Source organism: Ornithorhynchus anatinus, chromosome 9, assembly GCF_004115215.2.
Source record: "Ornithorhynchus anatinus isolate Pmale09 chromosome 9, mOrnAna1.pri.v4, whole genome shotgun sequence".
Classification (NCBI taxonomy): domain Eukaryota; kingdom Metazoa; phylum Chordata; class Mammalia; order Monotremata; family Ornithorhynchidae; genus Ornithorhynchus; species Ornithorhynchus anatinus.
The window spans coordinates 61,573,898-61,598,686 of NC_041736.1; the positions used below are offsets into that span (position 1 = coordinate 61,573,898).

At 50.6% G+C, this 24,789-nt stretch overlaps 1 protein-coding gene across 5 annotated transcripts in view; it reads right to left on the reverse strand.

The window, feature by feature from the left end:
• Positions 1–24,789, reverse strand: part of MTA3 (metastasis associated 1 family member 3) — a 73,214-nt gene that overhangs the window by 42,733 nt on the left and 5,692 nt on the right. For 4 of the 5 annotated variants that reach the window (XM_029072266.2, XM_029072263.2, XM_029072262.2 and 1 more), the window contains exons 2-6: positions 24,271–24,338; positions 17,144–17,237; positions 10,578–10,704; positions 2,429–2,492; positions 1,499–1,616 (exon numbers count right to left, since the gene is read on the reverse strand). In XM_029072266.2, the coding sequence (XP_028928099.1) occupies positions 1,499–1,616; positions 2,429–2,492; positions 10,578–10,704; positions 17,144–17,165 (331 nt within the window). In that variant the 5' untranslated portion in view covers positions 17,166–17,237; positions 24,271–24,338. The remainder of the gene's footprint in view (positions 1–1,498; positions 1,617–2,428; positions 2,493–10,577; positions 10,705–17,143; positions 17,238–24,270; positions 24,339–24,789) is intronic. The other variant, XM_029072265.2, reaches the window with a different exon arrangement.

Consider the following 24,789-nt stretch of genomic DNA (forward strand, 5'->3'; position numbering starts at 1 on the left):
GTGGGTGTCCAGAAGGACGACCAACCCCTGGTTCCTCCCAGCCCCTTTCTGTCCCTGTCAGAGACAGAGTCCTGGGCCAGATGAACCACGGGGGTGAGCCAGGAATGGCATCTCTTATGTTCATAAAATATGTTGGTTTGTTTTTAAGAGCTATGCCATATTGCGGAAGGAAATGCTGGAGCAGTCACAAAAAAATGAAAACTAAGGCATCATCTGGAAATTTCCTCTCACCCCAGGAACATCCTCCCCTATTGCTAAACCTCTGCTAGTGGGGCAGAGGGGTCAGTGCTGTTGTGTCTGACCTCTCCATCCTTGCAGAAACAGAGAGACCCAGGCTCACCCTCTTCTTCTCTAAAACCATCCCACCACAGTTCCAGACGCTGTCAGGCACCACCATAGGGGCTCATTCTCCTCACCTCTCAAGTCCCTCTTGTGCCAGGGCTGTTCAGAAACCCTCCAGCAACCTGGGCCCATGGCTCTGGCCTCCCACCCCCCCCATCTTACCCCCACCACCCATCTGCCAAACCTTGGAAGACGCCACTCAGGATGTCCAGAGAAACAGCCCTACCCAGAACTCAGGACCAGTGGAATTTTAACTCAGCCACGTAAATAGCCAGGGGCCCCACAGGGCTCAGACTGGTTCCCAAGGGTACTTCTCCCTCCCTGTTCCCCAGCACTTCATTTTCTCAGAATCAGCCAGGACCGCTGCCGGGGACTTGAAGCTGAGATTTGAGGGGCAGCAGAGGGCACCAATACCAATTTGGCAGTGAAATGGAATCTTTTTGGGACAAAAGATTTAGGACATTTACTTGCTTGAGTAATTTAACACGTGGGCATTTTCAGTCGTTACCATATGACTCCTGAATGTCTCAAAATGAAGGACTGGTAAAAAAAATTTTGAAACCACATTCATAGGTCAGACTGCCATGAAATAAGGGGAGTCCCTTAGCACCAGGGCTCTCTGGCAAGGCCACTACTGAAGAGCTGGATTAGGTTGTTAGCCACTGGGGTTTTGAGATGTCTCTGATGGGGACTGCAACTGCTTCCCTAAGGGCATTTTGAGTGTCCTGGTCTACCAGGGCTGGTGGTGGTGGTGGTGGTGGAGGAACAAGGAAATGTTCAGGACACCCCCAACATTTCTCAAATCCTCAGCTGTTTATCGTGCGGAAGGTGGAAAGGGGAAGAGAGCTACTCTCCCTCTCACTGGGTTCGAGTGGAAGCTCCTTGAGGGCAGGGAATGTATCTGGTGCTTCTTTTGGACTGCCCTAGTGCTTGGTACAGTGCACTGCACTTAAATATCACAATTCTCTTAAAGGGGAAATCCCAATTCATCAGAGCACGGTAGGGTCCCCCACCTTAGAGGGGCGTCTCTGGACCGGGGGTTGGGATCACATATTTTGACTTCTAAAACCATAACACTAAAAATGCCTCAGCTCTGCACTTTTCATTTCATGACTACTTGCAATGCCGCAACACCCCAAAGCCAATAAAAATGTACCTTCTTGGAGCATGTCTGGAATATCAGCTTGGTATCTGGGTCCCACCCTGATTTCACCCTTATCTGCCAAGAGTGTTTTTAGTGATGGGTCGTAAACCAAGGAGTAGAAAAAGGTGTCCTGAAAAGAGATGATAAATGACTTCATAAGTGTAATTCCTGTGGGAATTTTTATTCAAGATTAAATACAGCACTAATTCTGGTAGCAAAAAAGTCTCCCATCCCGATGTGATGTTCAATCCCTACTCAAGTTGGTGAACAAACAGTCAGGCCCTGGGATTGGTCCCCTCCCCCTGGGGATGGAGGTTCAGGAACTGGTCCCCTCTCCGAGAAGATGGAGTCCCTGGGAGTCCGTCCCCTCTGGGTTTAGAAAGACTCCCGGGTGAGAACCAGTATCTCTCCTGGGGCTGAGGAACATGGTAAGGGCAGAGCTCACGGGGCTGGGTCAGGGAACTCAGTGGGGTGGTGGTAGGGGTACAGGGTGGGGAGGGGGGCTAGGGCATCGCTCTAGCAACAGAGGTGAGGGTAGGCCTCCCTTCGACTCTTTGCCGATTCAAAGTGGCCAGCCCAGGCCATCTCTTCCCAACAGTCCTCCACCCTCCCCGGGGTCGGAGCCCAGGGACACCTGAGCCAGTTGGCCCGTCAGCAGGGAAAGTTAGACCTCAAGACACAGCTGCCGCTCTCCTTTCCAACACTGCCGCCCCCGGCCAGGCAGTACTCAAACCTTGCCGCCGCATCCTCTTCCCCAGAAGGAGCAACTCTGGCGATAAGCTCGGGAAGGTTTTGAGAGAAAGCCTCTAACCCAGACAGCTCTAAAGCTACTTCAGCTCATTTGTGATGGATGGGGGGCAGAGCAGGACTGAAATATGTAAAGTGGGGAACAGCACTAAGCCAAGTCCATAGCTAGGTGAATGAGAGCCCAATTTTTATTACCTCTTTGTCAAGGTAGGACAGCACCGACTCGGTCTCGTTCAGAAGGGTGACGCTGCACTTCCCCCTGTGTAGACAGAAAGCACAGCTCAGGTCAGGAACATCCGATGCCCACTATGGGCCCATGTCAGACTTGTATGCTTTTGTGAGTGTCGAGAGGTGGGGGCAGCCTTTAGGGTGAGGATCCAGACGCTAACCCATCTACAAGACATACATTGTACTCGGGTCAAGAGAAGGAGGGGAAAATCCTCAGGGCAAAACCACATCCCTGGAGGATTCAGAGGTCTGAGAAGCTAAGACACGGGCCACTGAGAAACTCTGGAAATTTTCACCACAGAAGTGAAGGAAAGAAGGGGCCCACCATTCAGAAAACCCAGAAACATCAGGCGCCCAAGGACACCTGCCTACTGGCAGAGTCCGCATCCAGATACTACTCCTGCACACCTCTGGTCCCAGTGATATAATTGTGGTGGTATGTGTTAAGCACTGGACTAAGCTCTGGGGAAGATACATATAGCCAGATTGGACATAGCCCCTGTCCCACAGGGGGCTCTCAGTGTACATAGGAGGGAGGAAGGGTATTAAATCCTCATTTTCCAGATCAGGAAACTGAGGCCCAGAGAAGTGAAGTGACTTGTTCCGGGTTATGTAGCAAGCAATTGGTGATGCTGGGATTAGAACCCAGGTCCTGCGTTCCAGCAGCTCCCTGACTTGCAGGGAGGGTGGGTCAGATCTTCCCGGGGAGCTGGTCGGAAGGGAAGTGGAGACAGTCCAACAGGTCTGAGGCCTGGGATGGGCCCTTGGGCGACTCAGGAGGCCACAGATCGAAGGCTGCACTTACAATCCACATAAAGAAGAAGCAGCGTGGCTCAGTGGAAAGAGCATGGGCTTTGGAGTCAGGGCTCATGAGTTCGAATCCCAGCTCTGCCACTTGTCGGCTGTGTGACTGTGGGCAAGTCACTTCACTTCTCTGTGCCTCAGTTCCCTCATCTGTAAAATGGGGATTAAGACTGTGAGCCCCACGTGGGACAACCTGATTCCCCTATGTCTACCCCAGTGCTTAGAACAGTGCTCGGCACATAGTAAGCGCTTAACAAATACCAACATTATTATAAATCTCAAAAACTTCAAGTCGTTTCGGAGATGGTCTGGGTACCCGCCCACCCGCTCCCACTTGGCAGCCACTCCTCCTTCCCAGTCACTAGTTTGGTCTCTTGTAGGGGCAGGGTCTCTCCTGAATTATTTTGTAAGGTGCCCAGCGCTGGGCCCACTGCTCATGCTCAATAACCACGATCACCAACCACTGGTCCCAACCATCCACGCTCCTCTCGCGTCTTTCTGCCACTGACTCCTTCATGCTAGCAATGAAGGAAATGCCTTCAATTTTATTTGTGAGCAACTACTATGTGCAGAACCATACTGAGCACTTGGAAGATTACAAGAGAGTAAGCAAGAATGGTCCCTGCCTTTGAGAAGCTGACAACCCGGGAGTCTAGAATCACTTTCTGAGGAGAAAGGAGAAGGAAAGTAGCTGTGAGGTGAGTTTTTAAGTAAAGAGGGCCTTGACCAAAGTACCCTGGGGCTTGCAAAAACTTAAGTGTGTGGTTGGTGCTAAGTGCTATGGGGGTGAGGAGGGAGGAAGGAATAGAGAAAGAGGAGAAATGGAGAAGAGGGTGCGATTTCAGGAGGGCTTTGGAAATGGGGAGAGTTTCGGTGCACAGCCCAGCAAACAGAAGCAGGATTTTCCCGAGGGAAGGTTGGGAAACTGGCCTGCTGCCATCACTCCTATGGCCAACAGGTTGCCTGCTGGATTTGAAGCTCTGAGCACTTAGTCTAGTGCCCTGCAACCCATGAGCGCTCAGTCCAGACCTTACTTCTCCACTGGACTGTACACTCCTCAAGGACACAGACCTTGCCTTTTACTGTGAGGCATGTTCCCTTCATCATTGCCAGTAGATTCCGAGCACCTTTTGTGGGCAAAGCACTGAACTGAGTGTTTGGAGAGTGCACTGATGGGTCGAGCCCTGCCCCAGAAAAGGAGTTCATAGTTGAATTGGGGAGACAACAGGCAGGCAGGCAGATAGGCAGACAGGGAGATAGGAAGACAGGGTAGACAAGACCCAAAATGGGAACAAGAAAGTGAACCTACAGGTCTGGTATTTCATTCCGACCTTCAGCACTTACACACCCATGCATATTTTATTTCTACATTCAATTATCTTTTCACCTATTCCATCTTGATACAGCTGCAATACTCTTCCTGTTTTGATCCTCATTTTTTTCTCCCGTACCCTCTATCCATAAATCATCTTGGTCCATCCATTCCGTCAGACTGTGAGCTCCTGGAGAGCAGGAAGCACAGGCTTGGCTCCAGCTGGGCTTGCCCTAACACTCAGTACAATGCTTCTCATTAAGTGGGTGCTCAAAACTATGGATGACAATGATGATGATGGAAACGATAAAGAAATAAATAAATGGAATAAAACGAGTGGCTAATGGGATGACCTGATCAAGGAAGTGGGGATTACTCACAAATACTGACTACAACTCTGACCACAGCAAGCACCCAAAGTTATCGATAATGATAACTGTGGCATTTGATAAGCGCTTACTATGTGCCAGGCACTATACAAAGCGCTGGGGTGGATACAAGCAAATCAAGCTGGACAAGGTCCCTGCTCAAAGTGGGGCTCAGAGTTTAATCCTCCTTTTACAGATGAGGTAACTGAGGCACAGAAGTTAAGTGATTTGCCCAAAGCCACACAGCATTCATTCATTCATTCAATAGTATTTATTGAGCGCTTACTATGTGCAGAGCACTGTACTAAGCGCTTGGGATGAACAAGTTGGCAACAGATAGAGACAGTCCCTGCCGTTTGACGGGCTTACAGTCTAATCGGGGGAGACGGACAGACAAGAACAATGGCACTAAACAGCGTCAAGGGGAAGAACATCTCGTAAAAACAATGGCAACTAAATAGAATCAAGGCGATGTACAATTCATTAACAAAATAAATAGGGTAACGAAAATATATACGGTTGAGCGGACGAGTACAGTGCTGTGGGGATGGGAAGGGAGAGGTGGAGGAGCAGAGGGAAAAGGGGAAAATGAGGCTTTAGCTGCGGAGAGGTAAAGGGGGGATGGCAGAGGGAGTAGAGGGGGAAGAGGAGCTCAGTCTGGGAAGGCCTCTTGGAGGAGGTGATTTTTTAAGTAAGGTTTTGAAGAGGGAAAGAGAATCAGTTTGGCGGAGGTGAGGAGGGAGGGCGTTCCAGGACCGCGGGAGGACGTGACCCAGGGGTCGACGGCGGGATAGGCGAGACCGAGGGACGGCGAGGAGGTGGGCGGCAGAGGAGCGGAGCGTGCGGGGTGGGCGGTAGAAAGAGAGAAGGGAGGAGAGGTAGGAAGGGGCAAGGTGATGGAGAGCCTTGAAGCCTAGAGTGAGGAGTTTTTGTTTGGAGCGGAGGTCGATAGGCAACCACTGGAGTTGTTTAAGAAGGGGAGTGACATGCCCAGATCGTTTCTGCAGGAAGATGAGCCGGGCAGCGGAGTGAAGAATAGACCGGAGCGGGGCGAGAGAGGAGGAAGGGAGGTCAGAGAGAAGGCTGACACAGTAGTCTAGCCGGGATATAACGAGAGCCCGTAATAGTAAGGTAGCCGTTTGGGTGGAGAGGAAAGGGCGGATCTTGGCGATATTGTAGAGGTGAAACCGGCAGGTCTTGGTAACGGATAGGATGTCTGGGGTGAACGAGAGGGACGAGTCAAGGATGACACCGAGATTGCGGGCCTGCGGGACGGGAAGGATGGTCGTGCCATCCACGGTGATAGAGAAGTCTGGGAGCGGACCGGGTTTGGGAGGGAAGATGAGGAGCTCCATCTTGCTCACGTTGAGTTTTAGGTGGCGGGCCGACATCCAGGTGGAGACGTCCCGGAGGCAGGAGGAGATGCGAGCCTGAAGGGAGGGGGAGAGGACGGGGCGGAGATGTAGATCTGTGTGTCATCTGCGTAGAGATGGTAGTCAAAGCCGTGAGAGCGGATGAGTTCACCGAGGGAGTAAGTGTAAATGGAGAACAGAAGAGGGCCAAGAACTGACCCTTGAGGAACTCCAACAGCTAAAGGATGGGAGGGGGAGGAGGCTCCAGCGTAGGAGACCGAGAATGATCGGCCAGAGAGGTAAGAGGAGAACCAGGAGAGGACGGAGTCCGTGAAGCCAAGGTGAGATAAGGTATGGAGGAGGAGGGGATGGTCGACAGTGTCAAAGGCAGCAGAGAGGTCAAGGAGGATCAGAATGGAGTAGGAGCCATTGGATTTGGCAAGAAGGAGGTCATGGGTGACCTTAGAGAGCAGTCTCGGTAGAGTGGAGGGGACGGAAGCCAGATTGGAGGGGGTCTAGGAGAGAATGGGAGTTAAGGAATTCTAGGCATCGATTGTAGACGACTCGTTCTAGGATTTTGGAAAGGAAGGGTAGTAGGGAGATAGGACGATAACTGGAGGGGGAAGTGGGGTCAAGAGCGGGTTTTTTTAGGATGGGGGAGACGTGGGCATGTTTGAAGGCAGAGGGGAAGGAGCCCTTGGAGATTGAGTGGTTAAAAATAGAAGTTAAGGAAGGGAGGAGGGCAGGGGCGATGGTTTTAAGAAGGTGAGAGGGAATGGGGTCCGAGGCGCAGGTGGAGGGGGTGGCACTTGCGAGGAGGGAGGAGATCTCCTCTGAGGATACTGCAGGGAAGGATGGGAAAGTAGGGGAGGGGGTAGACAAGTTTTGGAACCGGCATTAGAACCCAGGACCTTCTGACTCCCAGGCCCATGCTCTATCCACTTCACCATGCTGCTTTCCCATGGTGCTGACATGGTGTTGTTGTGGGGAGCAGGAAACTTCTCACTTTGCTGGCCAGATTAGGAGAGCTGAATTTTGACGCCTTGCTCCTCTGTCATGCCCAGGGGATGTCGGCCTTGGGACATCTAGAGGCAATTTTCAGGATGGATTTCGCCAGACCAAGGACATTGACTAGAGGACATCGCGTCATTTTCCACCTCTACATTTTTTTTCACGCTTGACAAGAAACCATAAATAACATTCACAAGTATTCCTCACACCGGCGACGTCTCATCCATGGTAAACATATTAGACGACTCGCCAAAATTTTGCGTTTTGTCGGAAATCTTCACGGCTCGTCATCTCCCTCCAAACTTGGGACTGCGGCTGGACAACGGCCAAATCCACCCTGCTTCCCCGAGCCAGGAACGTGGCTGGAGCTTCTGCTTCTCCTCCCACAAGACCCCCAAGGAAACTTCCTCTTGGAAGCTGCCTTCATTGCACCTGCCCCCATGCCCAACCCGCCACAGGGCCCACTCTCGCACCAGGAGCAGGTGAAAGGCCAGGTGCCCACAAGAGGCCAGGTTCCATTGTGGGCAGGGCACCAGGCCGGGTGCCAAGTGAGGAGGAAATGGCGCGCACCGCGACAACCCCAATGACCGCTCATAGGGACGAGGAGGAAACGGACCTCAGCCAAACTTGGGTTTTCCACAGATGCCCAGGGTAGAGCTTGGGTTCCCAGTGACTTCATAAAAAGAGAATTATGCATATTAACAAACTGAATACGATTGAATGAATGGAAGAGAAAAGACTTTAGCAGGAAGTCCCATCTCACTGCCTTCTCAGTGAAGTCACGTTTGGGGCGTGGTTGAAGAAGGCGGATGGGAGGCTCCAGCCCAGGGTATATAAACATACATGTATACATTTTTTATGGTATTTGTTAAGCAATCAGTAAATCATATTTATTGAGCGCTTACTGTGTGCAGAGCACTTTAATAATAATAATAATAATGTTGGTATTTGTTAAGCGCTTACTATGTGCAGAGCACTGTTCTAAGCACTGGGGTAGACACAAGAGAATCAGGTTGTCCCACGTGGGGCTCACAGTCTTCATCCCCATTTTACAGATGAGGTAACTGAGGCACAGAGAAGTGAAGTGACTTGCCCACAGTCACACAGCTGACAAGTGGCAGAGCTGGGATTCGAACTCATGACCCGTGACTCCAAAGCCCATGCTCTTTCCACTGAGCCACGCTGCTTCTCTACGCTCTACTAACTTTACTAAGCTCTAACTATATGCCAGGCATGAACTAAGCACTGGGGTAGATACAAGACGATCAGGTTGGACACAGTCCTCGTCTCACATGGGAATCACGGTCTGAATTCTCATTTTACAGATGAGGTGAGGTAACAGATGAGGTAACTGAGGCACAGAGGAGTGCAGTGACTTGCTCACGGTCACAAAGGTCACAAAGCAGAGAATTGGCGGAGCCGAGATTAGTACCCAGGTTCATCTGACTGCCAGGCCCGTGCTGCAACCACTAGACCACCCTGCGTCCATCTGCGTGTCTCTGACTCTCTCTCTCTCTCCCGCCCCCCAGGAGGGTTTTCATCTCCTAGGTATCCAATCAGGCAGGGTGAGAGATGCAGATCTCCTCTTAATGAGGCTCCCCTGAGACAATCACACTCACTCACCCAACACCGCAGCAAGAACTGTCAGGAGAAAATGTCCAAAAGCAACATCAGTGCCAACGCCCCTCTGGACAGAACGAAGGGTGTCTGTCCAAACATCCCTCTGGGCAGAGCAAAGGTTCTCTCTGTCTGTCCAGAGCCACTCCAGGAGAGGAAGAGGGCATGCCTGACCATCCAGTGCACCCCCAGGCAGGAGGGAGGTTCTGTCTCTCTGTCCTACACTCCTCTGGGTGGGGCAAAGGATCTGACTGTCCATCTGTCCGGCACCCCTCCAGGCTGGACAGAGGGTCTGCCTGTCCCATCTGTTCAGAGCTCCCACACGGCTCTGGGAACTAAAATGGTCCAGGAGAGGAGACGTTCTCACTAATGAGCGCCTCCCTGACCCCAGGCTGCGGGAGCACAAAGCAAACCCTCAAGAGGAATGCAAAGGTCCAGTGGCCGACCCAGCGAACGACCTCTTCCTGCTAAGTGCTTAGTACAGTGCTCTGCACACAGTAAACACTCAATAAATATGATTGATCGATTGATTCCTTCCTCTTGGAGTTCTGGAAACCCTGGCCACAATCGGTCCCTTGACCCCTCAGAGGAGGCCGGAGCTGCGGGCAGGGGGCATCTCTCACAGACCCTCCCTACGACCGGTGCTGCCCGTAGCGAGAGTTCATCCGGTGGGCCTGGGGCCCACTGCCGCCTCTGTTCCCCATCCCACCCGGTTCCTTTGTCACGGCCCTCCGCATGACACTTGGGAATCAAAGCTGTCTTGCCGGCTGCTCCCACCACCCCTGGCCAGCCTCACCCGACTCCCGTTGGCCACACCCCCAGTGGCATCACTTTTATGGATGACGCATGAGATTTTGAACCACCAGAGACCAATTTGAATGCATGTAAATGTGACTGAGGGTAGCCCAGCCCCCCAACATCAGCACCAGGATGGTAATTAGGGAAGCAGCAAGATCCAGTGGGAAGAGCACGGGCCTGGGGGGGGCAGAGGACATAGGTCTAATCCCGTCTCTGCAACGTGTCTGCTGTGTGACCTTGAGCAAGTCACTTCACTTCTCTGTGCCTCACTTCCCTCATCCGTAAAATGGGGATTAAGACTGAGAGCCCCATGAGGGTCAGGAACTATGTCCAACTTGATTAGCTTGTATCTACCCCAGAACTTAGAAAAGTGTTTGGCACATAGTAAGTACTTAAAAAATGCCACAATTATTTCAATCATCATTGTTATTATTAGTGATAATAATAATAATAATCAAGACACCGAGGAGGAGTGGGGCCTAGTGAAAGATCACCACAGGATTGGGAGTCGGATTGCCTGGGTTCTAATTTCAGCTCTGCCATTTGTCTGCTGGTGACCTTGGGCAAGCCATTTCACTTCTCTGCACCTCAGCTTCCTCATCTGTAAAATGGGGATTCACTGCCTGTTCTCTCTCCTATTTAGACTGAGCCTCATGTGGGGGACAGGGACTGTGTGTGACCTGATTAACTTGCACCTACCCCAACACTTAGAACAGTGCTTTACACTTAGTATGTGCTTAACAACACTGTAATAGTACTAGGAGTAATAATAATAACAGACTCTTACGGCCTAATCCCTTGGAAATCTTCACACAATTACTGTCAACTTAAAATAAGCTCAGAAACGTTTTCACCTGATATGCGTTGCCGGAAGAGATTCGTATTGACGGGATAAGAACAGCTCTCTGTGTTTCAGCTGATGCTTCTGTTTGTCGGTCAAATCCGCTTCGTTCGTGGTTTCAGACTCTTCTTCCATTTCTTCTGCTCACAAAAAAGAGAGATAATTGCAATTAGTCGGGCCCATTACCGCCTTGCTCTGAAACGAAAATGAGATTGATTGAGCCTATTTTTAGCAATCAAAAAAAGACTCATTTTAGGCATGCATTTTAACTCGGGGAATTTCAAGGGCCTACTACAGTGCTCTGCCTGCAGCAGACTTCCCACACAGTGCTCTCCTCCCAGCAGGCACCCAGGACAGAACTCTACACTCAGTAGTAAAAATAACTAAAAATAGCAATCTCTGAGGGCCCACTGGGGGCAGTGAGCTATACTAGGTACAAAACAGAGAGGCTACACATCCCCTGCCCACAAGAAGCTTATTAACCAGGGAAGAATTTGCTACTGCACTTGGCATGGCAGTCAGTAAATGCCCAGCAGAGCGCTCTGACCAGAACGGGCAGCCAGTTGGGCACTCTGCACGTAGTAGGTGCCCAGGAGACGACACTGAGGATAAGGAGGACGGTGAAGACAGCGAAGCCATCCTGCCTGGCCCAGCCCGACCGAGACCTCCGGGAATAAGCCCCGTGCTCTGCTGCTCTCTCTACTGTGAAAGAGCACCTGCAACTTATTAGATGGGGAAGAAAGCTAGCGAGTTGGAAGTTGGGCGGAGGGAAGCAGGAGTGGGACACAACATGCACAGCCAAGCCAATGTGGCCTCTAACCTGGCCAAGATCTCCCGATCCACTGTCACCTGCCGCCCTACCCCTCCCCATCCGGCCCCATTTAACCTGGCCGAGATCTCCTGGGCCCCTGCTGCCTGCTGCTCCATCCTCCATTTTGGGCTCCCAGAAGCCCATGGCTGCAGGCACAAATATGGCAACAGCCCAACTACTGGCTGCAGCTGGATTCCCCCTCTACCCCCACAATTTGGCCCACAGACCAGCCCTCGGACTCACGGCCTAAGGCCCGTAGGTGGGCCAGGCAAGGGTTCACGCCCGAGCCATTGCTGAGGCAACCAACTCCCACCACTGACTAAATGGTGTGGCCAGGGATGGGTTAATTTCTTATGTTGAGCTCAGAACAGAGTGATAAGGCCACTCCTTCCTCCTCCTCCAGCCTGGCACCATCCAGCCCTCCTTCCCCTCCTGCTGCACCAAGAGGGGCCGACCGTCAGGAGTCCGTCCGTCCGTCTGTCCATCCCCGGATGGCCTGTCCCCACCTCCACCCTGCCCAAACCCTGATCTCCTTCAGGCTCACAGTGAGGAAGGTTGGCTCACGTAGATAAAAACACATATCTGGGAGCACATCTGAAACACACCTCTGTGCAGTCATAAACGCAGAGAAAATCAAACCGGCGGCGATAAGGCAATAAGGAAATGCTAAAGTCCCTTGACAGCAATTCTTTCAGTCAAAGGCCTGGGAAGGAAGCCAATCCTTCACTGTCTCTGGGCCCCTCTCCCCAACGGGGAAAGCTTCTGCACCCAAGAGATAAGGGACAGGCTCTCAGGGGTGTGGCAAAGGAGCGGGAATCGTGGAAGTCAAGGAATCACAGGACTGGAAAGGACCTTGAGAGGTCAACTGGCCTCCTGGTTGGTGAAAGGCAGATAATAATAATGATGGTATTTGTTAAGCTCTTACTCTGTATCAAGCACTGTTCTGAGCTCTGGGACAGATACAAGATAATCAGGTTAGAGACAGTCCCTGTCCCACATGGGGCTCACATTCTTAATCCCCATTTTAATAATAATGTTGGTATTTGTTAAGCGCTTACTATGTGCAGAGCACTGTTCTAAGCGCTGGGGTAGACATAGGGGATTCAGGTTGTCCCACGTGGGGCTCACAGTCTTAATCCCCATTTTGCAGATGAGGTAATTGAGGCACAGAGAAGTTAAGTGACTTGCCCACAGTCACACAGCTGACAAGTGGCAGAGCTGGGATTCGAACTCATGTCCTCTGACTCCAAAGCCCGTGCTCTTTCCACTGAGCCACGCTGCTTCTCCAGATGAGGTAACTGAAGAACAGAGCAGTGAAGGGACTTGCCCACAGTCACACAACAGACAAGTGGCAGACCTGGGATTAGAACCAGCTCCTTCTGAGTTCCAGGCCCGGGCTCTAACCACTAGGCCAAAGGGGCATGGAACCACTGAGGGCAGGGAATGTGTTTACCAACTCTGTTATGTTGTATTCTTCCTAAGCACTTAGTACAGTGCTCTGTATGCAGTAAGCACTCAATAATTTGAATGATCAATACACCATTTCCCCAAATCAACAGGAGCTACAGCCTGAAGATATGTCTGGAGAATACGGAGGTGATGTATTCGCCCGCACCGGGCAAGCCATGTTCTCATCCCAAACTCTGAACTGGAAACCCAGAGCGGACATGGTAGCTCGAACTCCATCTCTGGATGGGCCACACCGGCCACCTACGCGATGATAAGACCAGGAAGCAGAAAAACTAATCAAGCAGGCCGGCGCCTCCTCTGGGAGGCTGCAAGGTGGAGCGGGGGGGGCAGCGTGGTGGTTCTTGGGCCCCAAAACCCAACTCAAGTGGTCTGCGGGACTGGAGTACTGCCTACGCCTCCTGGAGCGGTACCCCCAGGCATCACAAACAGATTACTGTTAACATCAAATAATAATGGTATTCGTTAAGCCCTTACTATATGATGGGCACTGTAGAGAGCACTGGGAGAAATACAAGATAATCGGGTTGGACATGGTCCCTGTTCTACATAGTGCTCACAGACCTAATCCCCATTTTACAGATGAGGTAACTGAGGCACAGAGAAGTGAAGTGACTTGCCCAAGGTCAAACAGTAGACAACTAGCACAGCCAGGATTAGAAACTGAGTCCTTCTGACCTCCAGGCCCGTGCTCTATCCACTAGGCCCTGCTGCTTTTCTAAGGCCAGGCAGGATCACAAACAGCCAAACAGCATCGATGATCTGCTCACCAGGACCCAGCTGTGCTGGGTGGTGGGTGGGGAGAGGACACGTGAGGAGATGGAGTGATGGTAGGAGATCTGCTGCCTGCAGGACGGAGAAATGAAACGGGGGAAACTGGAAGCCAGGAGGGCGGGCACAGGACATATTTTAAGACAATGGTGAAACAAAGTCTCAGGCTGAGCTGCCTCCTGGCCAAAAACTGGGAGTCAGTGGCCAAGGAATGATCAGAAGGTTGCACTGCCTTCGAGAAAGAAGCAGTTCTTTTTGAGGAGGTGCTCTGTACTGGGCAAGACACGCAGGGGTCAAAGCAACACTCCCCCCGGGGGCTGCACGTCAAACAGGACCGCAGGACAAGAGGGCAGCCTCAGAGTGGTGCCCCCACCATGGCCTCCACATCCCAGCACCCATGGATTTAACCCCAGCCCCTGCCAACGCTGCCTTCTTCATGGGCAGAGAACAACTCTGGATGTTTTGGGTGGGTAGGCATCACTGAATAACCAAGAGGCAGCGTGGCAAGCAATTTAAAAATATCACCCCCTTCTGTTTAAATTTCCACAGCATGGATCACTCATATTCTCAGCCAAGGATCAATAAGAAATTTGGGCAACACGAATCTCAGTATCCATGGCACCTATGACGCCTCCAGAGAATTCTGAGTTGGGAATAATCTGATTGATAATCTTGACTAATTGGAGGTGGAATTCTCTAACGGGAAGAGAGTACTAAAGCACAAAGAGCAAAAGGTCCTTGTTGGAGAATCTGTTTGAGTGTAGTGGCCAAGAATGTCTGTACTGCATAGCACCTCCCCGAACGGTGATTAAATTCCTTAGTTAAAAAATGGTAAATCCCATATGTCCACACCTCAGCTACAAAGTCAAAAGCAGCCCTCTGGCTTCCAGAAAAACTCTCTGGAGCCCGCTTCTCTGCATCCTGGGTGGAGGTGGGAGGGAGAGCCCGGGGAAGCGGGGGCACGGAGGGGTGTGCCACAACACCCAAGCCCACCACACTCTGGCACGGGTACCAACGACCCCTTGCTCACATCCTCCCTCCTGCCGTGACTTTCCATCCTCTTCACATATAGCAGGCCTTCGCTCTCCACACCAAGGGCCTGGGAGTCAGAAGGACCTGGGTTCTAATCCAGGCTCCACCATTCGTCTGCTGAGTGATCGGGGCAAGTCACTTAGCTTCTCAGTGCCTCAGTTATCTCATCTGTAAAGAGACTGCACATGAGACAGGGACTGTGTCCAACCTGATTTGCTTATATCCACCCCAGTGCTTAATATAGTGCCTGGCACACAGTAAGCACTTAAACACCACAATTATTATCACATCGCCTTCAGGAAGCCTTCCTTGACTAACCTCTCACCTATGGAGTCAGCTGATGGAACCTTGGAAAGGCCTGATTTGTTTACCCATTTCCCCTTTGATACGAAACCTCTCTCCTAAAACATATTGTTTTATAAAAGCAGTGAGTCAGTTCTGGGGACCAGATCGCAGAGGCAGAGGTGCCTCTCACCTTTCACCTAGGTCCCACGCCCTGCCACGCCTCCATATTAAATGTGGGGAATAAAGACTGTGAGCGCCTGCCGTGTACAGGACCCCAAAAGAGGTGTGGAGGTGCATAAAGAGAAGCAAGCGGCCTTGGTCGTTGCCCGCAAGAACTGACAATCTAATGGTTCGAAAGCGTGCACGGATTGACAAGTACACAAAATTAAAGGATGTTAAAGGGAAAGGATATAAATAACAGATTCAAGCAAGGGAATGAATCATTGATAAAGAGATAAGGAAACAAGCTTGTTAGGTTGGTTGAGAGTTTGCGGGGGAAGAAGGTAGGGTGGAGGGTGATCAGAGTTAGAAAGGCTTTGAGGAAGGGGGAACAAAATAGGAACAGCAGCATCAGGGCAGTTCTTGTGAACGATTTCCAGGATTCAAGACTCCACTATATGAGAGGAAGGACCTAGACACGAGCATAGCTGGGCAAGCAGATATTATTAGGAAGCGCTAGAGGGGTCTGGATAAATGCAGAACCAGTGGTTCATATGGGATTGCTGAGGAAGAGTCGGCGATGGAAGGGGAGAGTCGGAGGTGTTGGATGACCCATGCTGGGTCTCTGGAGAGAGTCAGGGATAGAGAGGGGAGAATCAAGGGTTTCGGATGGTCTGTGCTGGGTCACTGAGGTCAGTGAGGGATGTTAATGGCCCATCCCTCGCCCTGAAGGAGGGTGTCCAGGAAGCCATCGAGCAATCAGTTCCCCTGAGCAGCTCAGTGCCCCTGTCAGAGGCAGAGCCCTGGGACCAAAGCCTGGCCAGGCACCGCTGAGGTCTGCAACGGGGAAAACCTTCATTGGAGAAAGTGAGCTAAACGTGGTGGAAACACAGGCCCTCTGACCCTGTGGCTCCTAATCAACAGGCAGGTCAATGCCAATCTCCCAGCCCGAGTCCACAAGTCTCTCCGCAGCCCAGCGGCTGGCTCTATCTCTAACCCCTAGCGGGCTTTCCTTCAGGCCAGGACCTGGATTCTAATCCCAGCTCCACCACTTGTTTGCTGTGTGACCTTGGGCAAGTCACCCAGTGGAAAGACTACGGACTGGGAGTCAGAGGACCTGGGCTCCAATGCCAGCTCCACCACACACCTGCTGTGTGGTTTCAGGCAAGTCACTTAACCTCTCTGTGCCTGAGTTCCCTCATCTACTGTGGGCAGAGAATGTGTCTGTTATATTGTTGTTTGTACTCTCCCATGGGCTTAGTACAGTGCCCTGCACACAGTAAGTGCTTAATAAATATGATTAATTGATTGACTGTAAATACCTGTATTGAAAATTCAATACTTATTCTTCCTCCTACATAGATTGTGAGCCCTGTGTGGAACCCAATTATCTTGTACCTACTCCAGTGTTTAGTACAGTGCTTGGCACATAATAAGAGCTAAGTAAATTCCACAATTATTATTATTCTTTCATTCATTCAATAGTATTTATTGAGCGCTTACTATGTGCAGAGCACTGTACTAAGCGGTTGGAATGAACAAGTCGGCAACAGATAGAGACAGTCCCTGCCGTCTGACGGGCTTACAGTCTAATCGGGGGAGACGGACAGACAAGAACAATGGCAATAAATAGAGTCAAGGGGAAGAACATCTCGTAAAAACAATGGCAACTAAATAGAATCAAGGCGATGTACAATTCATTAACAAAATAAATAGGGTAATGGAAATATATCCTCATCCATGAAATGGGAATTAAATCTTACTCCCTATAATCTAGACTGCAAGTCCCATGAGGAACAAGGACTGTGTCTGTATTAATAACCTTATATCTACCCCAGTACAGTGCTTGGCATATAATAAGCACTGTTTTAACAAATATCATACTTGTTATAAGTGGTGGCGTCAGGATGAGAATCCAGGACCCCGACTCCCGGGTCCTTGCTCTTTTCACTAAGTTACCATGCTGCTCCCATCTCTCCCCGCCCCGGGCTACTTGCCGCCCCGGGCTACTTGCCGCCCCTTCCACTGGGGACCACCCCTTTCAATCCACTTACTAGCATGTTTGTCGGCGAGCATTACGAGGCTGTTGGAGATGTCGCGACGCCGATAAAAACACACCACTTTGGCTTCCACGTTGCCATTCGCAGTCTAGGAAGTAAAAATAGAACCAAGTCAACTGGGCTGAACAACCAGAGTCCCCCAGCAAGGCATTCGGATTCTGATTCCTGACGGGTCTTCTCCTCTGCTCGAGGCTTATCAGGGTCTGCTCGGATACTGGGGCAAAGCCCCCACCAATGGATCCAAGAAGGAAAAATACCTCTGCCTCCAATGGCCATTAACCGCACTAAGCATGTGCTGGCCCACTGCCTCCACCTCACCCCCTCCGGGTCACTGCCCCCAAAGCACCCGCATTGGCAGGAGATGCTCACATCTGCCCGGACTCTGAGGCGTTGCCCAAGGTCTTCTTGTCCATGGGACCCTGCCTTTCTCCTAATTGCCTGATCGCCATCGGTTTTACTGTCTCAGCGTTTGTTTACAACTGAGGTGTGTTTTCAGATGCTTCCAGATACAGTATTTTGTCTGAGGGACCCGGCCCTTCTAACTGTGAGCCTGGAGGAGATCAAGTCCCCCGTGCCTGTGGCCTGAGGAGGGGGTGGGGGAAGATAAAAGGAATGAGGAAAAGGGGAGCAAGGAACCACTAAACCATCTACGTGCAGTCCTCTCCAACCACACACCCCAGCTCATTCTCTTCATTCCTGTCAAACCCCAACTTGCTCTCTTATTCACGCCCTCCCCACTTCACATCTGGCAAACCACCAACCTCCCCATCTTCAAATCCCTTCTGAAATCCTATATCCTCAGAAGGCCTTCCAGTCAGTCAATTGTATTTATTGAATGCTTACTGTGTGCAGAACACTGCACTAAGCACTTGGGAGAGAACAATATAACAACAAACCCATTCCCTGCCCACAACGAGCTTGTGGTCTACAGGGGAGACAGACATTAATGTAAATAAATTATAGATATGGCCATAAGTGCTGTGGGGAACCTTATGAACCTCTCCTCTCTTCATCTTATTCCCCCCACCCCCCATCCAATGATCCTTCAGCACTTTCTCACCACTTAAGGCCCGGGAACAGCCCCTGCCCCTCTTCCCTCTCCCTTATGCCCCTTAGCACTTCTGACCATATCTTTATCATTCATTACTTCTGTAATGAATTTCAGGGGCAGTCTCTTATTCAAGACCGTAAGCTACTCAAGGGTAAGGATGGTGTCTATTAATTTATACTAGATTTCCCTGTTTAAGCCCTCTTTTCCCCAGTTCCCTCTCCCTCCTGTGTTATCTATGGATTTGGATCTGTGACCCCTGGCCATTTGATGTTCGCCCCATCCTCAACCCCACAGCATTTATACACATATCTATAAATTATATATATTATAATGTATTTATTCACATTAATGTCTGTCTCTCCCTCTAGTTTCTAAGTTCACTACGGGCAGGGAATATGTCTGTCAACCCCTTCGTAATGAACTCAGCATGGCTCAGTGGGAAGAGCACAGGCTTGGGAGTCAGAGGTCATGGGTTCTAATCCCAGCTCCGCCACTTGTCAGCTGTGTGACTGTGGGAAGTCACTTAACTTCTCTGTGCCTCAGTTACCTAACCTGTAAAATGGGGATTAAGATTGCGAGCCCCACCTGGGACAACCTGATCACTTTGTTCTCCCCACCCCCCCCCCCCCCGCCACCTCCAGGGATTAGAACAGTGGTTGGCACATAGTAAGCACTTAAAAAAAAAATCCGTTATTATTAACTCTCCCAAGTTCTTAATACAGGCCTATGCACACAGTAGGCACTCAGTACACACAGAGAAGAATGAGGGATGGAGACAGAAGGGTTGGGAGGAGAGAGAAGGAAGAAATCAGGCAGTAGAGGCAGCAGGTATAGATGAAAATGTCTAAGAGAAGCCTCGGGAGGGGGGAAGGGGAAAAAAGATGGAAATTTGAAAGCTTTCTGAGCTGAAACAGCCATGATGGGGAAACTGCAGAACTACATTTCCCATAAGGGCATGGGGGAGGAGGGGAGATAAGGGCCTGTAACTTTACCAGCCATGAATTCATCCATTCATGGCCTCCTCCTATTTAACACTAGATAAGAAATAGATCTTTACCTCCATGACCCCCTAGGAACTCTGCAAAGGGCGTACAACACACAGCATTTCCCCATCTCCCTTTTTTTCATGGTATTTGTTAAGCACTTATTCTGTGCCATACACTGTACTAAGCCCTAAGGTGGATACAAGATGATCAGGTTGGGCACAGTCCCTGTCCCTCAAGGGGGTCACAGTGGAGGTAGGAAGGAGAACAGGTAATGAATCTCCAGGTAGTGGTGAAACGGCAAGCTCAGGGTCACCCAGCAGGCAAGGGAGGAATTGGGATTAGAAACCAGAGCCCGGGCTCTTTCCATTAGGCCATACCACCAAATCCCCCAGGAGCTCTGAGTGAGATGTGTGTGGCCTAGTGGACAGAGCACAGGCCTGGGATTCAGAATGACCTGGGTTCTAATGCCAGCTCCATCACTTGTCCACTGTGTGACTTTGGGGAAGTCACTCAACTTCTTGGTGCGTCATTTACCTCATTTGCAAAAGGGGGAATAAGACAGTGAGCCCCAAATGGGATAGGAACTGTGTCCAAGCTGTACTCTGTCCAACCTGTTTGCTTGTATCCACCCCAGCACTTAGTACAGTGTCTGGCACATAGTAACTGCTTAACAACTGCCACAGTTATTATTATTACTATTATTAGAAATAGTAGTAGTATTTTAATTATGGACATTCGTTGTGGTCAGGGAATGTGTCTGTTTATTGTTGTATTGTACTCTCCCAAGTGCTTAGTACAGTGTTCTGCACACAGTAAGCACTCAATAAATATGACTGAATGAAAGTTAAGACCCTTCGGTCTGGATCTGGACCCAGGACAGGAGTTCACAGCACCAAGAAAGGGATGGAGACGGCAAACATGGAAATGCTGTTCCCCAAACCACTCTGGTCCTGGGCAAGGGCATCCCACTGGAGGTGGAGGGTAGCAGATTTAGAACTCCCAGTGGGTAGTGGGTATATGGAAAAGTGTTCCCAAAGGAAGCTGAGAAGGCCAAAAATATAAGATGGTTCCAGTGGGATTTGGAGAGCCCATCTGACAAGCATCCACGCTGCATCATTGTGGGGAGACTCAGTGATGGAGAGGGGAGAGTCACGGATGGGAAAGGGAGAGTCAGGGATGTTGGATGGCCCATCTTGGGTCACTGGGGAAAGGCCAGAGATGAAGAGGGGAGAGTCAGGAGATTGGGATGATCCATGCTGGGTCACTGGGGGAGAGTCAGGGGCAATGGATGGTCCATGCTAGGTCTGTGAAGGGAGAAAAAGGGATGGAGAGTCAGGGGTGTTGGACGGTCCATCCTGGGTCTCTGAGGGGAGAGGCAGGGCCGTTGGATGGTCTGTGCTAAGTCACTGGAGGAGAGTCGGGGATGGAGAGGGGAGAATCGGGGTGTTGGATGGTCCCTGTTGGGTCACTGGAGCAGAGTTGGATATGGAGAGGGACCCCCTAACCGTAAGAATGGATGTCCAGGAGGGCAACCAGGACTCGGTCCCTCTGTCCAAAGCAGAGCCCTAGACTGGTGGGCAGCAGGTGAAGGGATTGCCCCCGGGGTGCAGAGTGGGTGGGGGGGGGGGCGGAGGGGAGTGGCTCTGGGAAGCCCATGCAGGAAGGGCCTGGGGTCAGACCCTGGGCTCAGCTGCTGCCACTCGAGCTGAAATGTTAAAATCAGGCTTCAACATTTGACATTAAAAACTGACCAAAATGATCTCGTTTTAGTTCCAGAACAAAAAGATGCAGCATGCCAGCCATCATTTCTTTGGAACCCGAAAAGACAAAAAAATTCTGGAGAAAATATAAAAACATATTTTGCCAGTAATTGTATTTAGGGCGCCAGTTTCTTTGAGTAATATCTCAATTAGACTGCAGTGGAGACTGAACTCTAATGTCAGGCTAAGTTTAACCTGATTAATTGCAAGGAATGGCCCAAAACAAAATTGGAACCAACTCACTTTGGACACTTAGGAATTGGAAGATGGGCAATCTAAGAATCTGCCCGAATCTCTTGATCTTTCAAAGCATCAAAACGAGAGAAAAATCAGAATAAGAACCTCTTGGTTCTCGCTGACTGAAGGCTGCCCTACAAGCCCCGCTGGCTTGGGCTGAATTTCCCGGCTGCCCTTGGTCCCCCGGCCCCCTTCCAGAAAGCAAATTTTTCAGGGGAAGTTAAGAATTCCCACTCATAATGACACTGATTTTTAAAATAATGCTAATTATGGCATTTGCTAAGCACTTACTATGTGTCAAGCATTGTTCTAAGTGCTGGGGTAGACAAGATAATCAGGTTGGACACAGTCCCTGTCCCACATGGGGCTCACAACCTAAGTAGGAGGGAGAACAGATTTTGATTCCACATTTTTCAGATGAGGAGACTGTGAGCCCATTGTTGGGTAGGGGTTGTCTCTGTTGTGAATTGTACTTTCCAAGCGCTTAGTACAGTGCTCTGCACACAGTAAGCGCTCAATAATACGATTGAATGAATGAATGAATAAATGAAACCACCGTAGAGAAAAGTAAAGTGATCTGTCCAAGATCACACAGCAGGCAAGTGGTGGAGTCATAATTAGGACCCAGATCTCTGACTCCCAAGCCCTCATTCTTTCCACTAGGCCAAGCCATCATAGGTGTCGCCATCACCTTCTGCCTGCCAACTGTGGGGGGGGAGAGTGTCAGGATTTCTCTGGAAACCTATGGGAAAGTCCCAAGGACAAGACAGATGTAATCTCCAGTTCTAAGCATGTAAGTATGTTTGACCATGGGATCCTGCCTCCAGCCCCAACAACCCTGTGACCGTGGCACCGTCACTTGGTTCCTCTAACTGGCTCCTGCCCATCTCACTGGCAGAGTCCAGATCAGCATCCAGACCCCATGACACACCGAACGGTGGACCCACAGCATCACCGCTCACTGGCACAAACCAACAACCTCGCATCTTGAGGTTACGAGAAAGCCAAGTGAAAATCCAACAGAGACCATCAAATTAATATTTTAAGAGGCATGATGTGAGTGATGCTTTGCCTACTGATCCTTCACCAATGAGGTGCTTAATGGAGAAGGGAAGGGGCGGGAGACTTGGGGGGTGAGGGAAAGGACGAAGGACATGGGAAGGGGGAGGGAGAGGTTAGAGAGCATTAAACCCACTTCCTAAATGACCTCCACGGCACCGCCCCGTCCTCCCCCCACCCCACCTAGCTAGCCCGAGCCCAGGGCCTTGTGCACATGGGGCGCCCCTCGGCCCTCCCCCAGACAACTCCAAAACCCATTACTCCAATCTAGACCGTACCAACCATCCCAACAGGTCCCAGGCTCAGCTGCCATCTTACACCCGGAGCTGGGCCCAGACCCTGATGGGCCTCTCAGAACAAGCTTCGCTCCAACCCCTCTAGGGTCCCTGAAGGGGGGGGGGGGGGGGCAGGACTGAGCCACTCCTGACTCTCTGAGTCGCTGAGCTGCTCCACCGGTGCTCCCTCCCACCATATTGTCCTGGGGCCCCCATCCTGGCCTGCCTCGTTCTTGTGGGCAGGGAATATGCCTGTTTATTGTTGTAATGTACTCTTCCAAGGGCTTAGTACAATGCTCTGCACAGGGTAAGTGCTCATTAAATACGACTGAATGAATGAAAGGTGGAAGGGTCAAATGCAGCAGCCAACAGCTCGCCACCTCGGTGTAACATGGGATGCTGGAGAGGACGAGATTCCTGTCATCCCTGAGCCTAGGGACCTCATGCTCCTGGGGCCACCATGGTCTTGGGGCCTCTGGCCCCCAAGGTCCTGAGACTCCCCTGGGCCTGAGACCACCACGGACCTAAGGCCTGGGGCCACTGTGGTTCTGGGGCCATCACAGTCTTGGGTGTATTAATGGTCAGTCACTATGCATTACTGGTGAGTTTCAAATTTCATACTTTTACTTTTGTGGTCACGGTTAAGATACTTCATGTTAGTTAAGTTAATTAAATAATAATTTATTAATAGCCCTTCCTGAAGTGTTACAGCAGTATTTGTTCATTGGTGATGAACTGGTATTTCATCCACCCAATTGCATGGTCTGATTACTAGGGACAATTTAATAATCAAAATTCAGACATTTGTTCAGAAATCACAATGTGTTTATCAGTGCTCAACCGCTGCTTAGATGAGAGGAAAACGACACACCACTTTCAAACCCTGTGTGGTGACCGTCTGTCTGTCTGTCCCCCTGTGTGGACTCCCTCTCCCATTCTCCAACTTGCCCTGGGCTGGGCCCTCCCCTGCCCCCATCCCTTTGGTCAGAGAGAACAGCACAGAGAGGAGTTATATACATACATTTAAAGTGTCATCTCACATATTTTATTATTAAAGGTTTGGGTTACCGATGGTTTTCATCATTGCTGCTATGACATCCTATTTGGGGTGTATTTGTGTGTGTGTGTGTGTGTATACACATGCACGCACATGCATGTATGTGTGTTTGTGTGTGGGTACACCCCATCCCCATATAGCTTGGGCATGTCTTTTGGGGCAGGGAGTTCACTGTGACAACCCCTATGGCAAGGGGGTCTCTCTAGACCATGAGCTCATTGTGGGCAAGAGCTGTCACTCTTTATTGTTGTCCTGGGCTTTCCCAAGCACTTAGTACAGTGCCCTGCACACAGTAAGCACTTAATAAATATATTGATTGACTGAATGAATGAATGAATGAGTGAATGAAAGGGCTGTTTGCCCATTGGAAGCGCTGATCCATGTTAGTCATAACCCAACCCACCATCACCCACCACCACCACCGGTGACAAGCTCTGCTGGGCTGATTTCCCGGCAGTAGTGACCACAGGCAACGGCTCACTAAGTGGCCACCTGCACACGACAAATGCAAAGTGCCCAGGTATGCACACACCTACCGATCAGGATGGCACAGAAGCAACGTCACCATCAGTAGCCCAAACCATCAGCGAGTGGACACGAGGAAATCAAATGCAACCAGCATTCTAATCAACACCCCTGATTCGGAAAGCAAACTTATCGGGAGGGAGCCGGGTTCACAGGACCGGCGATACGTACTTTATTGAGTTCTTCGATTCTTCTGATCAGGTAGGGGTTACTTGAAGAGTTCTCAAAATAGACGTAATCTGAAACGAAAGTGGAAATCCGGACTGACCTTCTGTCCATCCGAGAGCCCCGACCACCTCATGAAAGACCCGATGTTCTATAACAGTCTGACTCCGGCCACCGCTTTCACAGCCAAGAATGGAGTCTCGCACCTCCCCCCAGCCTGGGCTTTATGAAATGAAGCCTTGGCTTACACTTTCCTTTTGTATGAAGTCAATCAATCGGTGGTATTTTATTGAGTGCTTACTGTGTGCAGAGCACTGTACTAAGCACTGGAGAAAGTGCGATATAACAGAGTTCGTAGACAGGTTCCCTGGGTACATAAATTACAGATATGTATATAAGTGCTGTGCGGCTGAGAGTGGGTATATTCCAGACACCCAAAGGGTACAGATCCAAGTGCATAGGTGATGCAGAGGGAGGAGACCGAGTCGAGGAAAAGAGGGCTTAACTGGGGAGGTGGTGCACGAG